At 35.7% G+C, this 26,955-nt stretch overlaps 1 protein-coding gene across 6 annotated transcripts; it reads right to left on the bottom strand.

Moving 5' to 3' along the window:
* Positions 1-1,042: 1,042 nt before the first annotated feature.
* Positions 1,043-26,911, bottom strand: LOC5564083. Of its 6 annotated transcripts, none has more exons than XM_021844365.1 (10): positions 26,893-26,911; positions 24,834-25,097; positions 21,847-21,953; positions 21,510-21,639; positions 21,203-21,437; positions 19,068-19,282; positions 18,843-19,007; positions 17,528-17,907; positions 12,877-13,562; positions 1,043-1,698 (listed from the first exon to the last, which is right to left on the bottom strand). In XM_021844365.1, the coding sequence occupies exons 2-10, from the start codon at positions 24,950-24,952 to the stop codon at positions 1,558-1,560; spliced, it is 2,178 nt and encodes a 725-aa protein (XP_021700057.1). In that variant the 5' UTR covers positions 24,953-25,097; positions 26,893-26,911; the 3' UTR covers positions 1,043-1,557. The 6 variants fall into 6 exon arrangements, with proteins under 6 accessions (XP_021700057.1, XP_021700058.1, XP_021700059.1 ...); XM_021844366.1 differs by lacking the exon at positions 26,893-26,911 and adding an exon at positions 25,572-25,855; XM_021844367.1 differs by lacking the exon at positions 26,893-26,911 and adding an exon at positions 25,384-25,518 and having other exon boundaries at positions 21,698-21,953.
* Between the last annotated feature and the right edge of the window lie 44 nt (positions 26,912-26,955).

The raw sequence follows: 26,955 nt of genomic DNA, 5'->3' as shown, positions 1-26,955 counted from the left end.
CTGCCACCCATAGCTCGAGACCATATACTGTGTTTTGTTTATTGAAAGATTAAAGCATGTTAAAAACAATGTTTTAGGTGATTTTTTGATTTAGTTGATATGGGGTAACATTGATCACTTCTATAAACAACGTTCGGTAATACTGAAAATGTCGTTACTTACTTAAATCATGGCCCCTGAAGCCGAATATGAAGGCCAAACGATTACAAGTCGTTTACTTTTTGAGTTATTTTAAAATTAAAAACACTTCGAACCACGTAATACGCCTAAAGGTAGGCAATTTCCTAGGGGAATTTTACATTCCTAACAGTAATTCGGTAATTTTGCCTAATTGAGCATACTTATAAAAGTTTTGATAACGGAATCGTTTTCGACGATGTCATTTTTAGTAAGAACCAATTTGCTTGCTTATATCGTTTGCAGAACTTATGTGAGACATGAATCTTCGGTAGTGTCATCCTTAACAATTAAAATCATTATTTCGAAAAGTTGACGGATTTACGCATAAGGTAAACGCAATTCTCACAAAAATATTAACTTTTATTAGCTTATGAATATAAGAAAGAGAAGCACCATTCATGATTTGGAAATGTTTCATCAATAAATGATAATACGAACTTTTGATGAGGTGAGTCATTCCGATCAATGTTACCCCGCTGATCAATGATACCCCGGATTACGGTACTCATATGCGCTAACGTATACAAGTTTGTGTTTACTGGGAGGAAATCTACCGGTCAAGCAGTATTCTGAGTTCTCATGCTGTTCATCGTATGTAATTCGAAGCACACCTAACTTTTCTCCAAAATAACTGAAATTTCGACCAGAAGTTCATTTTGACATGAATAATCAAAATATTGGTTGACAGGGAAATTTCCAGACCTATTTGAAAATATGAATAGGTCTAAATAGGTAGTCTTGTTCATTTAAACCCAAATAAAAAAGGAAAAAAGGTAGAAATCTTCATTTAAGAAGTGTAAATTATTGGTTGAATCCAATTTACATACGCTTACTCTGTTTAAATGAAACTGTACGATAAGAGTGGTTTGCAATAATTAAATTTTGCTTTATTGGATGCCCTTGATGTATATTCTGTGCCATAATGGGTTGTATTTTCAAATATTGCAGTACCTACATTATTAAAACTAAATAAAGAGTGAGGACGTTTTTTCGAGACCCAAATGCTATTGACATTAGGTGTAGTTTTAGCAAGTAATAGTTAAATTAGTAAATTATTCCTAGCAATTAAATGTTATTGAATAATTTTATGTACAAGCGTAAGTCATGTTTGTAAGAGTATAGTTGGCTCTGTGACCATAACTAAACGGTTAGTCAGCATGTTCAATAAAGCTAGGTTTTCTGGTGTGATGCATTCAATAATTTCCATAGATTTACTTTTTTTAATGATCATATGCTTCAACTAAGTACTGCTTTGTCGACACGAGCCATTCAGATCAAATATGAAAAAATGTTATACAATTGCTCTACTGAGGCATAACTTATATCCATAAAAACTAACTGAATGCATATCCATTTTGTAGATATTTCCATTATAGCTCATCTGGTGTAGTTTAATTTTTCCACTGCTGATTTGAGGGCATCTTCTATGTTGCTGTACACAGGGATGTTTTGCCGTTTGGCCAAATCAATCAAATACGCACGACCTCTGTTGTAATCTTTGATTGCCGAACTTGAAAGCTGAAACAGAGAAAATAATTTATTAATGAAGCAGAAATAATAAGCTAGTTGATATTCGAAAATGAATACAAGAGAGATGCTAGTTATTCAAAATTTCGTTTTTCAAATGACATGTATTTCAAAGCCTGCACTTGACACCACCCAGCCCAAACGTTTGAAAAATATCTAAATCTGCCAGGGATAGCATTTACTTGAACCATTGAAACATTTTTTACCACACCAATTCAAAGTGCTAGATTTCATCAATATTGTCCTGTTGAAATTTTGTGTGTATGTGCAAGTGATTTTTTTTTATTTTATAATATTACGACGTTTGTAATCGAATACTATGAAAACTCTTTTGAGCATATTTAATGCAGTGACAACACTTGTATTTTTTTTAACATGGTAGGAAATTCTGTGCACGTATGCAATATAATCGTGCATAAACTACGTAACCGCATAAAACATTTTGAAATCATGACATAAATTATGTCCACATCGATTGTTTTTACTTTTTTGTCGAAACAATAATGCGTCATCATGTAAGGGGTGTGGGAGGATAAATTTCTTAATGTGATTCAAATAAATTATATTATTTCAATCTTATCATGGCAAGAGTTGGTTTCAAATTATCTTGAGAATTAAATAAGCAACACTTGTGAGTTACAGTACGAACATTTTAACATCATCTTATAGTTAAGAATTTATACTTTCAATGCGTATAATATAATCTGCATCTTTTTGTCTCTTGTTAAGTTACAAGTATGATAAATACGCTAAAAATACCACATAAACTGCAATAACTTGTTTGTTCAAAAATTTAGCAAAGTATTCTGAAAAGTTGAGTATTTTAACTATAGATAAAAGTTCCAAGAACATACCAAAACTGAAAAATCAAACATGCAAAAGCTATGACCATAAATGTGATTTAACTTTAAAAAAGAGCAATTCTCGCTGAAACCAGGCCGCCATCGGCACCCATCGTTAGAATTCCAATTTTATGTCACTGATCGCTAGTTTTCGATAAAACTTAAGGGTGGTCCTTTCTGTTTTCTCAAATTGGTGGATCCCTCGTACGCCAGCTAGCTGAACAGTTTGCGAAAAAGCCCATTTTTTGATAAATATTGGGTATTTCTTCACGTGATATGTCTCATCTTTCGCTTGGAACATATAGCAAAAAAATTTGGCGGCCATTTTGAATTTGGCCGCCATGTTGAATATTGTTAGAAAAATCGTTTTTTTCGCCATTAGCGCACCGCTAGTTTTGAATTCTGAGATCACCATCAGAAAGCTGAGGAAAAATTGCGTAAGATAGGCTACAAAAACTAGGTGAGCAAAGGTATTTACCCTATGGTATGAACGATTTTCTAAATCATGTTCTACTATTTCAACGTATATGGCGGATTCTATGACACTACCCCGAACGCCACTACCCCGAATGTCACTACCCCGAACGCCATTACCCCGAAAGCCATTACCCCGAATGGGGCATTACCCCGAACGCCACTACCCCGAATGGGTCATTACCCCGAACGCCATTACCCCGAATGCATAACATATTCAGACTTATTCTAGTTAGAGAGTGGGGAGATAATTGTACGATTCCTTATGAGTATTTAACGAGTTTTGCTCAACAATCCTTTTTTCAAATATTATGAGATGGAAAAAGAGCTAGATTTTCAGCAAATAATTTTTACATACTAAGTTTTGTTTGGATTTGTCCTCTGATTTAATGAGATTCATACAGCCACATTGCAAAGCTCTGATGAATAGCCTATTTCGAAAAGAAGGTTGAATTTATTATGAAAATAATAGCTATAATATGCACAAAATTAGGATGTAGTAAAATTTCTTATTGGACGTAGGTACCCACTTCCTTTACTCATTTTTGTGGGTGTCGGGCTACCAGCATTAAGACTTAAAAAATTTGTTTCGTGAACGATGGTAATGGAAGATCATCCTGAGATAGTCGCTGCATGTGTTGTTCTATTGAACCCGTTTAAAGACCAATTTGATAGATAACCGTTCCGCAAGCAAGCAAGGAAACGTTAATGGAAGGGACGAATGATCTTCGGGTTAAAGTCTCTCTCAAACAACAACAACAACAGGAAATGTTAATACACTTGTACATGTTAGAATAACGGCGACCTCTGATTCCCGCTACAGTAAATATTTTCGTTGGTTTGGGGGATCTTTAATTTGATTTTCGATGAGATAACCACAAAAAATTTTTTTTTGTTCAAGACAATGAAGAAATGATGATGGCAGAAAAGTGGTGAGCAAATCCGTAAGAGACTTGTCTGTTTTTATACAAGAAGAAAGGGAAAATGTCTGACTGGAATTGTAGCAGGATTCTTTTTAGTGAATGCCTTCAGGATATATTCCTTAAAAAATAAGTTGATCTATGTGGAAATATTATTGGTTAGCTTATCCAATGAAAACTTGAAAGAACAGCCTATTTAAGAAAGAAGGGAAAATTTATGATGAAATGTTTGCACCTATGACGTGAATGATCACTGTAACAACGTGATGCTATGGCACAACCTTTATACATTAGGAAGGAAACTAATTGCTTAAAAACAAAATTGAAACACCACCAAGAAGTCCAAATACCGGTGATTACGCAGCTGTTCGGCAAGATCATATTAAGGGTTATGGGTTAGAATTTTTCCGGTGGCGGTTGTCAACAAGATATTTCGAAAGAATAGCTGACATATAAAAGAAGGGAAAATATATGACGAACATTTTACCGACGAATTTTATGCGCCATTAATAACCAGTTTTCATTAGAGTCGCATTTTTGCCCGCAAAACAAGATACTTCACTGTATCTCATACTATTCGGAGTAATGGCTCATTCGGGGTAGTGGCGTTCGGGGTAATGACCCATTCGGGGTAATGGCTTTCGTGGTAGTGACCCATTCGGGGTAGTGGCGTTCGGGGTAATGGCATTCGGGGTAATAGGATGGAGCCATATGGCGAGTGCAATCGATGCAAACATCATTTTTTGTACAACAAAGAAACAAGTTTTCAATCGTTGGTGTATTATTTGAGACAGATGAAGAATAGGAGTATTATTTTGAGTGAAAAAAATCTGGCGGCCATCTTGGATTTTGACGCCATCTTGGTTTTAAGTAGAATTATGAGGCCTCCGTTGAAAAAAAAAAAACAATCTTTCTTATCTTTTTATTTGTGGTGTGTTATTTCTCAAATATAATGTGCTCTCGGGCTAGGCATTGGATATAAATAGAAAGCGTTGTGTTTGGATGGGCATCTAATTCTTCCGAAAGAGGTGCACTTTGCGAAAAACGACAACGTGATAATTGAGCTGAAATTGAATTCAGTTTAACTTCTGCGTCCATTAGTCCTCTCATGGCGTAGGGGTAACGCGCCCTAACTAGAGATCAGGGAGTCGTGAGTTCGATTCTCACCGAGAAGACGTGTAACTTTTTCGCAAAACTTCACATCAATTTGTCAATTTAATTCAATTGCGAAGTATATGTAATGTTTAGCTTTTCGGTAGTTGATAATTTTGAGGTTTATCATTATATTATTATATTCCACCGTCTTCGTCTACGACGTACAGACTGCCTAAAAGTTAATTAAAATTTGATTAACTTAAATTTTTAATCCTAGTTTAGAACATCACTTTCGACAAATTAAAATTAAACCGATCACTAACGTCATTGAAGCTTTAACACACAAACTAAAAGAGTTTTTTTTAACCATAAGCAGTCCTGTGATAAGAAATTGTCAAGAAAGAGGAACTACGGAATCGCCGTGGAGGAACGTTGAAAGAGACTTCACCGAGAAGAGTAGGACAGTCGAGGTTGCCATATATGGTGTCAACGATAAAAAATTACTGCACCTGGGTCCCGATATAGCTTAAGATCGTCTGCGAAGGATGAATTTCAAGACGAGAGCAGCTGATACAGATCGTTCACAAAAATTATGAAGATCAGCGGGCCGAGGACGCTTCCTTGCGTTACTCCCGAAGTTATTTCGGACGCGCTAGAGCTTGCGCAGTTGACGGTCACGTATGCCGTTCGATTGCTTTTCGACGGTTAAGAGTTGCGGTACAGTGTCAAAAGCCTTCGCAAAATCTATGTAGATTGAATTTACCTGCTATTTCGCTTCCACCTCGCGAGATAATGCGGTGACACAACAACGACTACATAACGTTGTAGTCGATCTATTCCTCATGAACCCGTGCTGACTATTCGATATGATCGGCAATGCGGTGTTTTACAGGATGTTGTACATGAACTTCTCAAGCACCTTACACGCAAACAAATTTTGTTGTACTATCTACCGAATCCCTGGTAGAATTAAGAACTGCACCAACGATTTTCAACCGACTACAAAAATCTGTTAAGTTTACTATAATCTGGTGAAAATCACTGAGCAGTGCAGTAAATGTGACCATGTCCATAGTGTCATGTCTACCTATCTCAAGTGATATTAATTATTCTACCTTTTGACTTGGTACCTTTTATCTGTTCGTACCTACGGTATTTCTGAGCTATAAGTACTGGCTGCAGTTGGCATAGAAGAGAGACTTCCCGGACTGTGGACTGATTAACATATTATTTTATTCTTTATTTGCAGGATATAAAAGTGGCGACGAGGATCATGGAAACGTGTGTTGAAGATAATCGATTTTCTTTGGGGTGGCGAATTGCCAATTGTATCTGTTTTTGAAAGTGTGGTGAAATTGCCGATTTGAGTTGAACCAAATTGTTCTTCAGAGCTGACGAAATTATCGTTTATTGTGAACATAGTTGTTCTTTTGTGAAGCGATTGCTGTATTGAGATGAACGAAATTGTTCTTTAGTGTTGACGAATTTGTCAAATGTAATGTTGAGCAGTAAAATCCAATGATTTGAATGTTTTGTTGTAGTCATGGAATTAGCAAATTTGCGTATTTAAGATAACATCGTGGAATTCTTTGGATATATTTTCGATTGATCGTTGTATGAGTTGTTGCATCTTGTAGGTGGCTTTTAAAGAGTTATTAGAAAGTTTCTAAAGGGGAAAGGACTGTCATGTCTACCTCAAGTGATATTAATTATTCTACCTTTTGACTTGGTACCTTTTATCTGTTCGTACCTACGGTATTTCTGAGCTATAAGTACTGGCTGCAGTTGGCACAGAAGAGAGACTTCCCGGACTGTGGACTGATTAACATATTATTTTATTCTTTATTTGCAGGATATAAAACATAGTAGCATCCACTACAAAGCATTGTATACCAATCCGTGACACCCACCGTAGAACACTGTGTGGTCAGAAGTATAGTACCAAACTTGTCAAATCAAGAATGTGTCTAGTCATTAATACTACAACTCTGGTTAATAAACCGAACATATTTTCTTGTGTAGTGATGTTGACTATGTTTTGGTAGAGTTAACAGATTAATTAATGTAATCGGTCGAAAATCGTTGGTGCAGTTCTTAATTTTACCATAGATTCAGTAGTTTCTACAATAAAATTCATTTCAGTGTACTAAAGCAGCATAACAGCGTGATACCTCGGTAGTTTTCAACACGGTTACGGCTGCCAGATTTGTGGATTGGTACAATAATAGCATTTTTCCACGCGCAAGGAAATTTCCTCTCGGCAAAAGATCGATTGAAGACATCCGTGATTGGACCTGCGAGTGTGGACGCGCATCGTTTAAACAACAACGGGGGAAGATTGTCGTCTCCAGAACCCTTTTTGATGCCGAGGTCGTTCAAGGCCTGCGATACTTCTTCTATTGAAAATTGAGGTAATGGGATGCTAATGTCGAACGAGGGTATGTTCTGGAATCTGTCATGGCGGGGCACCGGAGAGACTCGAGTAAAGACGCTTTCAAAGAACGCTGCAAACAAGTCAGCTGCTTCAGAATTTGTGCTGGCTGAATGTCCTGAATACTCTACCTTTGCAGGAATGCAGTTGTTAGAGCGCTGGCGTTTGATGAAGTTCCAGAAGGACGAGGGGTTATGTTTTGCGTAGGATTGGATTCGAGCGATATAGTCATTGTGGGTGGCAAGAAGCAGCGTGTTGTAAAGGATCTCTACATCACAAAGATGACTTTTGTTGGCAACAGATCTGGACGAGAAGTATCTGGTCCTGCTTTTTCGGAGGACATAGCGAAGGATTCGTAGCTCTGTGGTCCACCATGGCTTATTGAAGACGGAATTAGTTGCGCGATGCTTACGAGGAACATATTCTAAGATTACCTGCTTTAGTTTATTGTAGAATGTCGTGAGAGCGTAATCCACCGAACTGTCTGGATGGATCTCCCAGCTAATAGAGGACAGATCAGCATTCAAATCGTCGAAATTGCATCGTTGGAAGTTTAAGCCAATGTCTTCAGATTGGTCGTCAAAGACATCGGGAAAGTTTGTGCTGAGAAGCACGACGAATGGCATATGATGTGTGTCGACTGCTGAAAGTGGGAGTGGTGGCTCGACTAGATCGAGATGTTCCGGTAAATTTACAAAGACTAGATCTAGTAGATTACCGTTGGCTGGAGACCGGAAAATATTTGACTTCGACATGGACTCCGTAATTTGCTGAATGACTGATGAGCAGCCAACAACCTTGCAGTTTTATGCGAACAGTAACCTGCTCAATATGCACGCATCCAGTGCACATTACCAGCTCGCATTGGAATGATTTCTTGACGGCGATAAGAACTCTTTCACCTCGAAGAAAATTACTGGATAATGCAATGCGGTCGCAACGGAATATGGTGTAACCAGATGAAAACTCAGCGTTACCGATGTCCGGTCTAAGCCATGTTTCGGTGAAGGCGAGGATATCGTAGTCACAGCTTGATAGTGACAAACGTAGCTTAGCAGTCTTGGTGCGTAGACCCTTGACGTTTAGATAGTAGACTGACGTAGGAAGCTTCACTGTCGGGGATGGATTCGTTGCTAGGACAGGCCCAGACGCATTTGTTTCGCGTGAGGGTGCTTGAAACCGACCTCGCGATGTAGAGGGCCGACGCTGTTCGGATGACGATGAGCTAGAAGAGGCAGCAACATCAGCGAGTGAATTGTTTGATGCCTACTTGGATGTAGCTTCGGATAATATTTACATTATTGGAAATATGAACATTAGACCTATTCATTTGTCCGGAAATTTTACAGTCAACCAATACTTTGATTTCTTATGTCAAAATGAACTTCTGGTCAAAATTTCAGTCAATTTGAAGATAATTTAGGTGTGCTTCAAATCAATTATGTGTTTCTGAGCTAATTTCAAGCTTTAAAAATTCATAACTATCGAACGGAACATCAAAAATGATCGAAAATACCTTTACATAGTAGTTGATTCAATTTTACGAACTTTTGTCGAACACACTTTTATGATTGGAGCAAGTTTTAACAAAGTTTGGTTGAGATTTGTGCTTCAAGGTTCTTGAAAATCATTAATTTTAGGGAGTATTCTCTCTGAAAAACACACCTGTATGAAAATTTCGGATTTTTAATTTCCAGAACATGATGACTCTACATATCTAAAACTCAATCCCGATATAAGTTACAATTTATCTTACAAAAATAAATTATGAAAAATAGAAAATTAGGAAGCACTTTTATAAATCCGCTGTGGGTGAGCCAAGAGCACCCCCGCGAGCTTTGGCGGGTGTAAAAAATGAACACGTTAGCACTGCTTTTTCTCAGTCGATGATAATGATTGTTTTCAAATCGTTCTTAATCGTCAATGAAATGCGATCCAAACAATCATCACTCGGAAAGAAAAAGCAACGCTAACTTGTACAATTCATTCATTGGTTGGTACATGTGTCATGCGTGAATTAACTATCATCAGGTTGCGATGCGGTGTTCGATCTTTGTGCATTTTTTGTAATTTATTGCCTAAAGCCTGATTGCTGCTGAACAGGAATCGCTAAAGAAATTTCTCGCCGATTCCTTGCAGAAATTTTCTACAGCGACTCCCGTTTGAACTGACATCTCTTTTCAACTGCGTACTGCGATCAGAAAAAAGCGCTTCCTTGATCGATTCCTTGCAGGAATTTTCCATGCATCAAGATAGGCCAAGAAATTACTTGTCAGCAGCGAATCAGGCTTAAAGCAACATGTAGGGGGATTAGGGGCATAATGAACATACGGGGCGAAATGGACACCCCCTCAATATCTGAGAATATGCATACTTCATCAAAAGTTTATACACTGTATGAAACCTGTAATGCATTTGAAATGTTTGACGGTATAAAAATTTATTTTTTGCTTCAATTGCCCTTCAAAATTTGACTTAGAGTTTTTCTCAATTTCAAATTGGCACATAAGCAAGGCCGTGGAAAAATCTAATTTTTGAACAAAGTATCGAAACTAGAAAGGTTCTTTTTAGCTATTATGATTGAGTGAGAGCCCTTTTACATATCGGAACGATTGACAGTCATTAAATATATTGTAATCATTAAATTTCATGCAGGTGTTCATCTCGCCCCGATACCTTTTAACCAGCCTTGTTTTCGACCCAATTTTCTATCTCGCTTTTCTGACATATGATATGATTTTTATCATCATGAATGAATGTAGCACGTCGCACTACCATCAAACTTGAAAACTAGCCGGGGGTAAATTAAAAAAATTACCATTTTATGGTCTTAAAACGAACATTTGCTTAACGTGTCCATTATGCCCCTAATTCCCCTAAAGCCTGATTTGCTACTGAAAAGGAATCGCTCAAGAAATTTCTCGCCGATTCCTTGCAGAAATTTTCTACAGCGACTCCCATTTGAAGTGTCAGTTCTTTTCAACTGCGTACTGCGATCAGAAAAAAGCGCATTCTTGATCGATTCCTTGCAGAAATTTCCCATGCATCAAGATAGGCCGAGAAATTACTTGTCAGCAGCGAATCAGGCTTAAGCTGTTAATGGTCTATGAATTCATAGATTTATTTCGTTCGATTCCTGTTGACTAGGTTTTGAAAAACTAATGTCGATGTCTGTTTTTTCTACCATATGTATTCAGAAAACTGTGATTTTTGGGTACTGTGGAGAACAAATCATGATCAAACAATGTTTAAACTCAATTTAATCTTATTTGCGTGTTCGACAAACTTGAACAGAATAGAATTAGCTTTCAAATAGAGGTAAAAGCAAGTGGTTTTGATTTTCCACATGCAGTTATGATTTTTCAAACCTTGAAATTAGCCCTTAAACACATTTTTAACTTGAAGCATACTGAAATCTTTATCAAATTACCTGAAAATTTGACCAGACATTGTTCTTAATATGAGAATTCAGGATATTGCTTGACCGGTAGATTTCCAGACATTTTTTCAAAAATGAACAGGTCTAATGAACATGACTGATCATACTTTCCGGTATTAGTTTCACGTAAATGTTCATATTTCTGAAGATTTTTTTCGAATCTTGATGCGTCCGACGTCATTCATCTTCCTAGTAGTTCTATTCTCTAGGAAAATTGTAACCATCTAGGTATACAACTTCACACCGCACAAAAAAAAATGCCACCCGGTATCCGGTGGCCAATAACATGGCCAATCAACTTCCTAAAACTAGACCAAATTTGCTGTCGACTGCTTTCGGATGCAACCAATTTCGTTTATTTTTTTTTATTTATCACTGTTTGCGAGTCTGTCATGTTTGTTTCGCGTTGGTTTACTCTTGTGAGGTGCTTCGTGATGCGAACATTTCCACCACCGACACACTTTTGTCCAGAAAGCCGATTTACGTGCAAAGATGCATTTAGAACTTTTGAACTTTAAACTTTAAATTTTAAATGAAAACTGCCTTCTACAAAGTTGTTTGTTTTAGTAAGGCCCATTGTTTAATGTTATTCAAAATTAGCGTGGTTCACATTTTCATATAAATGAAATAGCCAACATTCTTTTTTGTAGGCATTATGGTATACAGGCTTTAGCAAAGTTGTAGCCCATTTAATTTCACACAACTTTGCTAAAAATAGTTTTGTCCCAGTGAACACACCATCGTATATGATGGTATACAAGAGTACAAAGGTGGAGGCGATATACGTACATCTTGCATGCAGCCTTATGGCGCATGTACGTATATCGCCTCCACTTGTGTACTCTTATGCGCAATCGTATACGAGTTTGTGTTTACTGGGGTATAGCTGTAGATTAAATCACATCACAAATAACAAAGGGGCCTTCCTTAGCCGAGTGGTTAGAGTCCAGGGCTACACAGCAAAGTCATGCTGAAGGTATCTGGGTTCGATTCCAGGTCAATCCAGGATCTTTTCGTGATAAAAATTTCCTTGACTTCCCTGGGCATAAAGTATTATCGTTCCTGCGACACGATATACGAATGCGAAAATGGCAACTTTTGCAAAGAAAGCTCTCAGTTAATAACTGTGAAAGTGCTCATAAGAACACTACGCTGAGAAGCAGGCTCTGTTACAGTGAGGACGTAAATGCCAAGAAGAAGAAGAAATAATAAAAATCGTCTCAGATTCGAAAAAAAAATAGTTTTGATTAATACAAACTTTGACCGCTTTGTGGTAACATTTATTATTGTCGCACCGCCACCAAACCGGATCGCGCCAGTGAGACTCGCGACGCGCCTCAACTCGCGCGATTTTGAAATCAGTTTTTTAGTGTGGCGCTGCATTCTTACGATTTTTATGAACACAGCGCACTATTCACATATTAGCTGCGACGCACGGGGCCCTAGAAAACAATAATTACAAATAAATGTTGGTCTTGATTTCTACCGGATACATAATAAGAACTGGCCAAGCTTGATTATTGCTTATAATCATTTAGTAACATAATTTTTGGATATACTTCATCACATCATCTATAAGTTTCCTTAATAGTTGGGCAGACGCAAAAGTGATTTCGGTTTCTGACAACAATGGATGTAACACTTTAAAATCAAATCTTAAAAATCGGATGACCAGACGACCGTTATAAGCACCATTGAACCCAGGAAGTTTTTGTTTTCTATTAAACTAGCTCGCTCTGGAGGAATCGTTGTGTTCCTTAGTTATTTAGTTTTTTAAACATTTTGGTAAATCGTCTCATAATTCTTTCACACTGCATAATTATTATCCTAAGCTGCAAAAATGTTACAATCCAGTCATAGCAACCGATGTTTGACCAGTTTTTCTCATAACTAAGCTGCTGCTGCATAATTGTAACATGTGTGGTGCTGGTGTAAATTTTTATGTATATTATAAGACAATGATATTACCTGTAATCCATTGATTTTACAATCATTTGGTAGCATTTGTACACACAGTACTATGTTATAGCCGAGTCCCATGTAATGTGCCGCCATTGTCATTGCACCCAGCGATCTGGTCTTATCGGTGATCACGAAAAGCAGTATTCGACTAGCATCCAAAATTGCTGGATCAAAGATAAGCTCATCATTTCCTTTTATGCTAATTTCTCCCGTTTCATTGAAATCGATAGAACATTCGGGTCCTTCATGCAAGGTGGATGTGAAAAAGGTAATATTTTTCGCTTTCAGATAAGGTATTGCATAGTTTTGTCGCCAATTTGTCAGCATCCAGCAACTGCCTCCGAGATACAGATCACGCGTTTTCATTCCATTATTCTCCCTGTTGCTCGAAGAATGATTTGAATTATTTTGATCTGATGCTGATTTAGAAGAGTTTTGGCTCTGCTGAAGCTGAGTGTTACAATTTTCTTCAATATGTTTATGTGTGCCAGATAAAGTGTCGTCAGTATGTTTCGATGATGACGCATTGATTTTTTCTATGTCAGCCTCACTAGTTCTGTGCACATTTTCAAAAGTGTCATTGCAATCACTAGATATTGAAAGCTGTGCTGAATGGTTTCTGGTAATGTTCGATTCCGCTGCGAACTGTTTTCCTGTATTGATCGGCGAAGGAAGAGCTCGGCGGCTCCAACCTGAAAATAAAGGAATGAATTAGTTAATATAGACATTAGCTTTACTTAGCAAATGTATTAAACGAACAAGAAGATGAAGTGAAATTTGCGTAAAAGTTACACGTTATTTTGATAATAATCTAACTCACGAAAAAAAATATGTGAAAATGCTCATAAGAACACTAAGCTGAGAAGCAGTCTCTGTCCGAGTGGGGACATGAAAGTCAGAAAGAAGAATTAATAGTGGCATTGTGGCCACTATTAAGAGCCAGTTCGCGAGAGCCGCAACCCCTTCTTGTATTGATGTTCTCCGATCAGGCTGAAATTTTCAGGGATTGTTCTACTATATAAAAAATGATGTTTTGCAAAATTTTAGATCTTTATATTTGGGGGAAGTGGGACAAAATGACCCCCAATGATTTCATGTCACTAAACATGCAAAATCACAAAAACTGATATAACTATAGTAAAAGTGCACGGATTATGTTGAAATTTTGCATGAATACTCTACGTTATATGAACTTTGAGATTGGCATGGTATATGGATTTTGAAAGTACTTCAAATCGAGAAAAATGAGTTTTTCATAAAAAATTTAGTGATTTTCAAATCGATTTTTTTTCTTACCAACCGAACTAGGTCAAAAAACTAAATATGACGTTTTGTAGGGTAACTCATGGGCTTTCATTTGAGGTGTAATCCAAATATGCCGTTTCAAAAATTTTCGAAAAAAATTTTTTTTTCGGGGTTGTGTTTGAACTTGAGCCATTTTGCGAGTACCGCAACGGCCTTGTCTAGAGAAGTTGTATTGATGTTCTCCGATCGAGCTGAAATTTACAGGAGTTGTTTTCCTATATAAAAGAATATATTCCGCAAAATTTCAGATTTTTATATTAGGGAGAAGTGGTACAAAATAACCACTAATAATTTAATATATAAAAAATACAAAATCAATTAAAGTAATAGGGATAGTAAAAATAAACGAATTTGCATGAAATTTGGCATGTTTAATTAACGTTACTTTATATGAACTTCAAAATGAACATGGTATTTGGATTAGAAATGTGTTTCAAATTGATAAAAAAAATCTGTTTTATTTTTTTTAATAAAATTAGTTTTTTTTTCAAATCGACTTATATTTTTGTCAATCCAACTAGTTCAAACAACTAAATATGAAGTTTTGTAGGGAAACTCAGGAGCTTTCATTCGCGGTGTACCGTAGTGAATCAAAATTCGGACGGTACCAATATCCGGACACTCTGATAATATTTACCAATAAAATGCTAAATTGACAACATTTATACAACTATATTGAATGAAAAAATAGCTGTTTTTGTAGTTATTACGACGTATTGGCCTTTCGGAGGTCAACAAACTGATCAATGTCCCCGATGAGATCAGCTCAAAGGTATAAATTTATTGGTTAGAGATAATCGTATAGCATATTTTTATTACTTACATTTGGTCTCTTACTAGGCAAACAAATTCAAATTTTTAAATTTAATATAGGGTAATTCAGGTCGCTATCTGTAATTATTCAGTTTTAATTAGCATATAGTAATAATATATAAATTATAATTCACTTAATAAACGATTTTGCATTCACATCGATCAATCAACAATGAGAAGTTATTTTTTTCAATTCTCATTCCCCCACTTGACATTTCCGCAATGCGTTCGAGGGGCGCTTAGATGGAGGCAATCATCACAGCAGTGGTGATTGTAACATAATAATACACAAAGTTATAGTTTAAAAGTTTAGTGACACCACATTGAAAAAATATGCTGTAAATATGGTTTAAAAAAGTAATAAGAGGCTGTCAGGAATTGGAGCCCAATGTTTTTGAATCTGGACATTGTATTGGAATTGTATGTTTCGATGCCGTAAGTACACAATTTTCAAATAAAACTGGAATAATACTTTGAACATCATCAAAACATGAGTAATATGTAATAAGAACAATACTGTGCGTCGTTCATTGAACCGATCAGTGATGATTGCAATTTAAACCACCAACATGTCTGTCCAAACAACTAAATCACAAACATTGCTTACACAATATGTGTTCATTACTATTCAAAAAGAAACCCATTTGGCAGAACAACACTTTTTATAAGGGAAAAGTGGGTCAAAATGACCCCCAATATTTTTGTGTCGGAAAACACAAAAAAACCCCAAGAACTACTGTACCATTTAAACAGATTGTACTGAAAAATATGTTTTTTTTTTGTAAAAAAACGCACAATTTTCCGAGGAAATATGCAATTTTTAACAATCTTCGTCTCTCTTTTACTCTTTCGAGAAATTTGCAAACATCAAGGCTAGTAAAAGTTAAAATTCCATTCAAGATATAAACAGTACAGTGTCTCATAGCAGCCATATGTGCAGTCAGTCTAAACTAAGCTAAACTCAATTATTTACAAATTGATCTCTAGCAAACATACCATCATACACACATACATGTGACCCTCCTAATCAAACCCATCAAACATTATCCAAATTAAAAAAAAATGCGGTAGTTGATACCCATCCAAACAGCGTGAGAAGAAACAACGCTTACTACCGCCGAAGCTGCTAACGAAAACATTGGTGCAATGACTTATTGTTATCCACATCATCACTTTTGCAAGAAAGTGACATTTCTTTCAGATACGGTAGCGGCAACACGGTATGATATAATCGGTATTACAACTACCGACAAGAGGCCTCCATACGCTGCTCATACCGCCCGGATTTTGGTTTACCACGGTACATCGCGAATGAAAGCCCTTGAGTTGTCCTACAAAATTTCAACCTAGTTCGGTTGACAAAAATAAGTCGATTTGAAAAAAAAAATAATTTTACAAAATAACAGGTTTTTCTCGTTTTGAAATTTTTTTTATCCAAAATGATCATTCATATAACGTTAAGTAAACATGCCAAATTTCATACAAATTCGTGCATTTTTACTATCGCTATTTTTCTTCTTCTTTCTGGCGTTATGTCCCAACTGGGACAAAACCTGCTTCTCAGCTTAGTGTTCTTATGAGCTCTTCCACAGTTATTAACTGAGAGCTTTCTATGCCGATTGACCATTTTTGCATATGTATATCGTGTGGCAGGTACGAAGATACTCTATGCCCTGGGATGTCGAGAGAATTTCCAACCCGAAAAGATCCTCGACCGGTGGGATTCGAATCCACGACCCTCAGCTTGGTCTTGCTGAATAGCTGCGCGTTTACCGCTACGGCTATCTGGGCCCCTACTATCGCTATTATAGCAGTTTAATTTATTTTGTATTTTTTATATATTAAATCGTTAGTGGTTATTTTGTACCACTTCTCCCTAATATAAAAATCTGAAATTTTGCAAAATATCTTCTTTTATATAGGAAAACAACTCCTGTAAATTTCAGCTCGATCGGAGAACATCAATACAACCTCTCTAGACAAGGCCGTTGCGGTACTCGCAAAATGGCTCAAATCCAAACACTACCCCGAAAAAAAATTTTTTTTCGTAAATTTTTGAAACGGCATATCTGGATTACACTTCAAATGAAAGCCCATGAGCTACCCTACAAAACGTCATATTTAGTTTTTTGACCTAGTTCGGTTGGTAAGAAAAAAATCGATTTGAAAATCACTAAATTTTTTATGAAAAACTCATTTTTCTCGATTTGAAGTACTTTCAAAATCCATATACCATGCCAATCTCAAATTTTATATAACGTAGAGTATTCATGCCAAATTTCAACATAATCCGTGCACTTTTACTATAGTTATATCAGTTTTTGTGATTTTGCATGTTTAGTGACATGAAATCATTGGGGGTCATTTTGTCCCACTTCCCCCAAATATAAAAATCTAATATTTTGCAAAACATCATCTTTTATATAGAAGAACAATCCCTGAAAATTTCAGCCTGATCGGAGAACATCAATACAACTTCCCTTGGAAAGGGGGTTGCGGTTCTCGCGAACTGGCTCTTAAGAAGATGATTTATATTTACCTTGAAAGTCTGTGAGATATATTGGTGGCTGCTGTAAATTAGTCCCTTTAATGGGCGAAACACAACTTGTTTCCAGAATCTCCTGCTGGAGGACGGACAGATATGATTCTAGTACACAGAAGCTATCGAATGTTATCGAGATATTATCGTCCGCATAACCATTGGTAGTTTTAGTTGATGTTGAATTTGATCCAGGTTGTGTACTACTTGCAGGCCGTTGTTGTCGTATTTCTTCAAAATATGCTAAAATTTGTTTTATTACGCTGATCGAAACTATGCCAGACGGATAGCCAAGTGCGGCCAATGCTGTTTGACATTGGATTAAATTTATTACTTCACTACTATTATTCACCACTCTATCAAAAGTTCGTCGAACAGATCTAGAAATAGAAGAACAATCAGATTAGTACTGTATTCAGGGGGCAAATTGATGGCTGGGGTAAATTTAAGGTGAAGATGAATCGAAGTCACACCTCAAAATTTCAGAAGCACAAATTAACAGAATCAAAGTGTGGTTCAAGTTGAAGAATTGGTCTATTGGTTATAATCAGTTAGTGAACTTTTGATCATACACGCTTGGTTCGCAGCACAAACTTACAATGTTTTCTAGTATGAAGATATCTAATGATGATTGTTAACCTTTTTTTGTTTTCCAAGAAGGTTAAATTGCATAACTCTATTCAGGTATAACCAACAATGTTGACAAACAAGTTGTTAACAGAGGTGCAAAACTTAGTCTTTGTTTTTTCTTATCATAAAACCATTTATTCCAGAAAACGTGCTTTTTCAAAGCAAGTTGCCTATCTTATGATGTTTCGTGACGCTTTATGCGTATTAAGCAATTTAATGGCACATTTTACTTGTTTTAAAAGTTTAGATAAACTAAAACTAAAAGAGGTGTCAATCGTTTAGTTTCTGGTTACTCAAATTTAGTGAAAAAAGTTTTTTTTTATTTTAAATAAACAATCAATCAGATATTAGAGAAAAACTGATTTTTTCGTTTATCAATAAGTTTAACAATATCTGTCATCTTAAGGCTTTTATCGCAGGAAGTTTTAAAATACTGTAGCAAGTATTTGATAATTATGGGACAGATCGTATACAGCACATTTGTGCGTGTACCAAAGTTCAAAATATGCCTTTCCAGTAAATCAGTGCTCACTGATTCTGAAGCCATTTCAAAAGAGCATCTTTCCTTTTGTGAATAACAACCATAAAAATAGAACTATCGCACGATAGCTCTATTCTTTGCCTTCGCCTTTGACTCTTAAGATTCATTTAACACAAGGATTAGAAAGTAGCAGTGAGCGCTTACATCAATCTTGTTGCAATGTTGTGCGGTTGATCTCGACACGGTCCTCCAGACAGTATATTTTTTATGTGTTCCAAGGCCAAAGCCACTTTATCGAGTACTGGCAATCCTCTTCGTCGCACAAGCTGTTTCAATAATTGCTGATTTCGAGAAAGATCCTTGTATTCGCTGTTGATGAAAAAAAAATTAACCCAGCCTCTATTAAAATACATTTATAAGAATACTTACTCTAATGTCAATGTTTCATTTAATATCTTCTGCTGTTGTGCGTATGGTAAAAGAACTAGAACAAGGTGCTTAGAATTACGTCCTGCTATATTAGCCACTTCAATTGCACCAGCGGCTGATCTTGTTTGTGGATCCATGACAAAAAATAACACTTTTGCCTTCTCTTTCGCCCGATGCTCTAATTCTAGCAGATCTGGAGTCCATTCTGAAACTTGCTGCAATTATAAAAACAAAAATAAATAGTCAAAACGTATACAGGTCGGACTCGATTATTCGGAGACTCGATTATCCGGGGACTCGATTATCCGGGATTCGATTATCCGGAATTTTAGACTCAATTATCCGGAATTTGTTTTTTGGTGTTTTTATTTTTTAATTTTTATGCATAAATCTGAGATAATTTGGCATTGCAATATACAATATGAATGGTTTTGCAGTTTAGAACGTATTCAAGAAAATGGGGGTTTAAAAAAGTGGTTTTTTGTGTATGCTGGTATTTTTTTTTTTTTGTAAATAGCCCTAATGTTCATAGAAAAAAAAATCTGGCTACGCCACCGCATCATATAAATAAAATAACGAGAAAAAATAATGTTAAAGTTCTTTTATCAAAGATATAATTTTTTTACTTAGTGATTCGATTATCGGGAGGATTTGATTATCCGGAATGAAAAAAAAATCGGTACTCCGGATAATCGAGTCCGACCTGTACTTCAATTTAATGTTGAATTTGTCATTAAATAAGCCCCTTTCCGCAAATATACCTAACATATACAATTCAGTACTGTCTGGATGGTTACCCATGTAGGACAAAAATCGCGTATGGGATTTTAGCTAATATTTTAAGAGCAGTGTTTCTCAAACTTTTTTGATTTCGCCCTCTTGAAGTCTATACTTTGGAATCGTACCCCTGATATTTTTTGTATTAATTAACCGCAATACTGTATTTTAATTCTGATATACATCTTATCATTAGTATACCAAAATTTAATCAAACTATCAAATATACTGGTGGAGTATTTCATATGTGATAGCACTTCTATTGTTTGGATTTTGGAAAGCTTAAAAAACAGTAGAAGTTTTTGTATTTTCAAGTTAAAACTCACCAAATGTCACTTGCACCATTTGCATTTAGGTCCCTCAATTGCAAAAGTAAAATTATCTAGTGTTCATTACTGGATTTTCAATCAGTTTTCACTCAACAAAGCGTATCTGTATATCGTTTACTTGGTCCTAATAAAGATTCGCTCATTTTAGATCATTTGATATTTCAGAAACTGTTGATATACATTTCAGAAATTTTGGATAGATGTTTGATGCTCCTGAACATGCTTATTCATTCATTCCAAAACTTGAAAGAAATATATGCAAATTCAACAAATTTTACAACTTCTATTTCGTTGCATCCTAGCGTAAAAAGTTTATATATTTTGATAATTCAGGAAAACACACATTTTTTCTTCCTATTTTAGAGCTTTAAAAATTAATTTGATCGGTTATATTGGAAAGCCGAATATCAACAATAAAAGCATTAGCTGCCTAATCCTGGCACCTCGAGTAACATTTAAACTGCGCCAAAATGTAAAAATATGCATATTTTGCAAATGTTCTTTCGTTAAAATGTGAACTACCATGCGTCAACATGGACTTCATTTCGGTGTACATTAGATAAGTAGGGGACCTTGAATACAAAATTCGAACTTGAATTTTGTATGTCCTATATTTAAGGGGGGAGAATCCGTAATTAATTCTGAAATTTTCAAAGCAGTTTTTTCGTTCAATATCAACTAAGCTTAGATGAAATTATGTTCGCTTTATTAGATTTATTAGGTTGTAACATCAGTCGCTTTTCGTTAGACTTTACAAAGCGATGCGAAGAAGAACGTTTCATATCGTATTATACTTGAGTAAATAAAACCGTAAAGACTGTCAGACATATTCGCCTTGCCAAGTAGCGAAAGAGAAATAGGATACTCCGTTATGATACTAAACGCGAGAGGTTTTCAGATTTCCTCTGTTTTGCGAATTCCTTAGGAAAAGTACTATTGCTACTACTTTTTGCTACTTTTTTTTTTGTTTGATTTCAGAAAATAAATGTTATTTTTTTAAGTTATTGAATCGAATAATTTTCAAGTTACCGGATTGTAGAAAGTAATTCCTAATTTCTTCAGAGTGGGTATTGCCACATCAGCTCTCCAAGTTGTTGGATTACACGAGCCTCCTAAAAAAACCTCTGGTCCTGATGTGGTTTCATTGTTTGCTGTAGATTGGTCATCGAGCTCCGAATTGCTTGCTTTGACAGATTGCGAGGAATCTGTAACATTATACCCAGATGACTGTGTATTGTCATGACTATTTAGTATGGATGTATGCCTGAAAATAAAATCAATGGTAATTTATTCCTTTATAAATCAGATAAATTTTTGAGATTCACTCTTAACGTACCTTATTTTACGTATATCTGTTAACAGCACTGAGAATTCTCCGAATGTTAATCCATTTTTATGTTTGGACGCCTTATTACATTTGTTGCAACCACGCACAATGAACCTAGCAGTTCTTAACATGTCATGCACTAAAAAGATCCATGAGTTAACAAGTTAAATTCAATCATTGGGAATCAGTAATCAAACAATGTAATCAAAATGACTAGTGTATCCATGAGGTCGTAATATGTCATATGCAAAATGGCGTCTTGTCGTCTAGCTGTCAGGTCACCTTTTACCGTTGAATGTCAAATGAAGCTTGAAATTATCAATTATTTATTGCAAAAAGTACACACCTTGTTCAGAAGTTGGAAACAGTTTAAAATCACGAAAAAGTGGTTGAATATTAGGTTCTGGTACAATACAATTATCAGATCGTTGATTCCAAGAGCTGTAAGCTTCCCTGTAAGAAATAATAACAATAATTTGTTTATAAATTGATAGAGTGTATTGCTGAAAACATATTTCGATGAGTTTAATGATAAATTGGTTGAACAATTAATTAGGCATATCATTTTGATGTGCACTGTAAGTAAACCTTCGAGTTGTCGCACTGTTGTACTTTGTACAACCGTTGTGATTTGTATAGTATCATTTGGTAACAGAGATATCTATCTACACCAAACCAAAATATTCCTCAAGAATCTTCTTAAGAAACACTCGACAATGTTTGTTTCCAGTATGACCATTTAAAATGCGGTAAAATCATCAAATGTAGACCACATTTTGAAATCGGTATATCTCAAAATCCACATAATTTATAAACTTGGGTCTTCGGTAAAATTGTCCTGGAGATAGAGCGCTATCTGCATCATTTCGTTAGGAATTTGACCGCTAGGTGGCACTAATGGGCATGAAACTTCTACTTTTGTTTTGTAGATATATCAAGTGCCTATCCATTTAGAAAGAAGGCATCTTCGGCAATGTTATTCAGTAACTCAAGGATTATCATTGTTCGAGCCAGTTAATTCAAGATGTTGCCACTAGGTGGCGCTAGTGAACATGAATCCTTTGTTTTGAAGATATTTCAGGAGCTTCAATGACTATTATTATGTTAGCCAATCTCGATCAGCTTAGTGTTCAATGAGCACTTCCACAGCTGTCAACTGAGATCTTTCTTTGTCAAAGTTATCATTTTCGCATTCGTAAATCGTGTCGCAGGTACGATAATACTTTATGCCTAGTGAAGTCATCCTGGATCGACCGGGAATCGAACCCAGACAGCAGTACACTTTTCACGGCATTCTACATTTTGCTCTATTACCTTATGTGCCATAAAATTTTGGGAAAGTGCATGCGCCATGGAGATCTTTATTTCATCTTTGTTTTGACAGTAATGTTTTACGATTTATTCGTCCTTCTGCAAAATTGGTTTGCTTCGATCCCTCAAGAATTGTAGTACGTAAATTATTTCATAGTTCTAGCAATCACATGCAGCTTTTGCTAACACGAAGTTCAGGCTTCTTCTTTTCACAACATAGAAACAGGGAGCTTCTTTGATGTGAGTGTTCACCTTATCGATCGGATGCAGCTAAACCAATTATGCTTTCCCTTGATGAACATATTATAATACTTAATTGGAATGATAAGAAAAACTTTGCTATTGAAAGTACAGCCTATTATCAAAAGAAAGAAACAAATTCTCATAAAAATGGAGCAAGTGTAATACTAATAGTCGTTATATGATGATGGAAGACATTAAACACAGTAACAAAAACACAAAATCCTATCCCTGTGATGAAGATTTAATAAAAAAAAAACCGAAACGTCGAACATATGAGCAACACATCGTCCCCTTGATGCTACAACTGGATACCGTAATCCGGGGTAACCTTGATCGCAATGACTCGCCTCGTAAAAAGTTCGATTCAACATTTATCGATAGAATATTTTCAATGCATAAATGACGTTTCTCTTCCTTACTATTCATGAGCCAATAAACATTAAGGTTTTTGCGTAAATTGAGTTGTGTTCATGCACAAATATTTAAACTTTTAGAAACAATGATTTTCATGATTATGGATGGCACGATCAAAGAAATCATGTCATGAGTTCTGAATACGATATGAGCAAGAGAAATGCGTTTGTTATCAAAAATGACAACGCAGAAAACGATTCGGTTGTCAAAAATTTTATAAATATGTTCAGTTGAGTATCATTCACAAATTATAGAATGCTGATTTTCCTTAGGAAATTGCCTACCTCTAAGCGTAGTCCACAATTCAAGGGTTTTTTATTTTGAAATAACTCAAAAAGTATATGACTTGTAAGAGTTTGTTCTCCATATTCAGCTTCAGGAAGCATGAGTGCTTTGCGAAGACCCAAGCAGTTCGATTCATTTTCGCGCGCTCGGAGTGTTTTTCGCTGGCTTCGTTCGCTTGCCCAGTGCTTTGCGAAGACCCAAGCAGTTCGATTCATTTTCGCGCGCTCGGAGTGTTTGCCCAGTGCTTTGCGAAGACCCAAGCTGTCCGATTCATTTTTCGCGCGGCAGGTACGAAGATACTCTATGCCCTGGGCATCGAGAAAATTTCCTTTACGAAAAGATCCTCGACCAGCGGGATTCGAGCCCACGAACCTCAGCATGGTTATGCTGAATAGCTGCGCGTTTACCGCTACGTCTATCTGGGCCCCTTGCCAAACGATATACAAATGCAAAATTGGTCAATTGTGAAAGAAAGCTCTCAGTTAATAACTGTGGAAGTGCTCATTAGAACACTTAGCTGAGAAGCAGGCTTTGTCCAAGTTGGGACGTAACGCCAGGAAGAAAGAAGAAGAAGATGTTAAACCATTATTCTTAATTAAATCTGAAAAATATCCACAGCTCATAAGCGTATGATTCAAAATACACAAGTTTAAGTGTATTTTTCAATCATATTCTCTGCAATTAACCATCACCTTGTAAAACGGTCATACTTTCAAAGTTGCACATTTCAAAATTTTGATTTTCGAGTTATCTAGATGTAGCAATAATGGAACGACATGATTAAGTCATCTTAATCAGGCAAGTTCAAAATATCGTTATTACTGCACATCGCTCATTCGATAAAAAACAGTTTCTGAATGTTCATTTAGATGAAAACGGATATTGCACAAGCTTTTCAAAGATTGTAGGAACACCCAAGCAATTCAAATAATCAAACCTTTATAGAGTAGAGAAGCACGATTCATATGTTGAAAATGGTTCATCGAAAAATGTTACCCCGTTTACGGGGTCGTTTGTTTATCGATTTAACTGTACTGTGACGAATCACTTATTTTCGAATATCGATTGGTCCAAACGTACCTTAATATGTTTTTGGATACGTCATGATTGTGTTGATGTTGCAAATTCAGTGTACTGGGCCTCATCGCAGCGGGATTCGTTAGATGCAGGAATAATATTACGATGGTATAAACATACATTCCATCCAGGATTTCTGCTCATGAGTTTTTCTTTATCCTGTAGACACCAGAAAAACATTGTATACCTCCTCCGATTGTAATAAAAGGAAAAACATATTGAAGATGTGGTAATGCTCAACGCTCTGGCTCTTTCCTTATGCAGGACCTAAAAACAAAACAAAAAACTTTTTGTATATTGTCTGATATTATTTAAATGCTTCAAAAGGATATAATCTAATGGCGAGTTTTTGACTATGCGACGAAATTAAACAGCACTTCTAATGCTATGATTGTTTTTTTTAACAAGCTGGGGGTATACCATATGCAGCTGCTTCAGAATTGAACATTGTGTGATTGTGTCAATGACCGGTAGAAGGTAAAATAAATCAATAAAATTCAAACATTTATCCAACAACGCTTTTGCATTTCTAATAGCTATTTTAAATCCTTACACTTCAATCACATTAATGAAATCATTTCTCACAGTTGTATACACTTTTCAGACGAGTATCACGCAAAGCACAGCTACTATATTGCCCATTGCTATAGGTTCGTCGTCATCATCGTAAATAAACTTTCTGATATGTGTCGTTTACGGTTGCTCCAAAATATTCCGTGATCAGGGTAATGTCGTACTTACACATGAGCTCAAATGTTGTGGTGCTAGCTCACAATAGATTTGTGATTAATAAGATTTGGAAATAAGTTAAGATCGTTTAAGCATATCGAAATACGATGTAATTATCTCGCCTTTCACACCAGCAGTGAAGATATTAACAGAGGAAGAACGCAAAAATGTCTTTCACTTCGAATTTGATCTTATAGGAACTGCTTGCAAGACGTAAGAAACAGTTTCATATAGTAAACGTAGAATATGAATGAACTCATCAGAACATGACCACTACATTGATTTTTGTTCTTTCCATATTGAACATCCACGTGCTGACTGCTGACTCACATTAATGAACATAGAATCGAAAACTGCCAGTGTGTATGTTCTACCTCTGTTTTGCGTAGTATACATGTATAGATTGGCACACCATACGTCACTTAATACATGGAGACAACCAAATCCGAAGATTGTATGTCAAACGTAATAATGATTGAGAAAACGAAAAGCAAATGTGACAGTTCAGCAGGATTGCCATGTATTTCAATTAAATATATTTCATGTATATCATCTTTTGCTGCATAGACGAAAATAATTAACAAATAATTAATAAACCCAACGATGGAGTCGAACCATCCATCGGTTGAAATTTATAGATAATAATAACATACTAAATATTAATAATTTAATTTAATAATGAAAAATTGGGGATTGTTGTAATACCTTATTGCCATCAATGGACAGCAGCGTGTTTTATAGAATATTGCTACAACAATTCACCATTTCTTTTAAAAGCAGAAAGTTGAAAATTGACTATATTCAAAGTGAAATGTTATTATTATTCATATAGTAATTTTGAAATCGATGTTAAAAAAATGGTTTCAGAATCGATCTATTATTTATTTCGAATTGTGCTTTATCACCGTAATTTTCACGATTTCGCGAAGTTTTCATGAATTGCGAAAAAAATATATTCATTTGAACTCTATTATTGCAGCATTTGTCATAATTATCAAATTCTGCAAGCATACTGTATGAATCAAACGTTGTTTAATGCGTCTTTTTGTCATTTATAAGCTTATACAATAAAGCATTTTTCGGTGCGGAAAAAGAGCCATATAATGAAGAATTTTATTATAAAAATAAGTACAAAATATAAAAAGAAGCTACAAAAGAGCGGTTACAAAGTTTAAAATTTAAAATAACATTGCTTTGATTTTATATATCGGATTCTTTCACTATCTCACATAAGTATATTTTAAGAAATAAAAGCGGTGTTTAAAATTGAATAAAGGTAATCAAATTTTTAGGAAAACATCTTCAAAAATTGTACCGCTAATTTAATACGTACCTGCCGCACTTATATGACTTGTTGATTGTTTCTTTCTGCGCATGTCTGACAAGACGATCTGCC

Source organism: Aedes aegypti, chromosome 2 (genome assembly GCF_002204515.2).
Source record: "Aedes aegypti strain LVP_AGWG chromosome 2, AaegL5.0 Primary Assembly, whole genome shotgun sequence".
Taxonomy (NCBI): domain Eukaryota; kingdom Metazoa; phylum Arthropoda; class Insecta; order Diptera; family Culicidae; genus Aedes; species Aedes aegypti.
Note: the sequence above shows the minus strand (reverse complement) of the source record. Positions and strands in the feature narration are given on the sequence as shown.

Bases quoted from the DNA above. Each gene is read 5' to 3' on its own strand.
- LOC5564083 (XM_021844365.1), bottom strand. From the start codon at position 24,952: ATGTATGTTTATACCATCGTAATATTATTCCTGCATCTAACGAATCCC. The intron at 21,640-21,846 runs GTGTGTACTTTT...GGATCTTTTTAG, and splicing joins GTTTCCAACTTCTGAACAAG to TGCATGACATGTTAAGAACT. The intron at 13,563-17,527 runs GTAAATATAAAT...CTTTATTTTCAG, and splicing joins ATATCTCACAGACTTTCAAG to GTTGGAGCCGCCGAGCTCTT.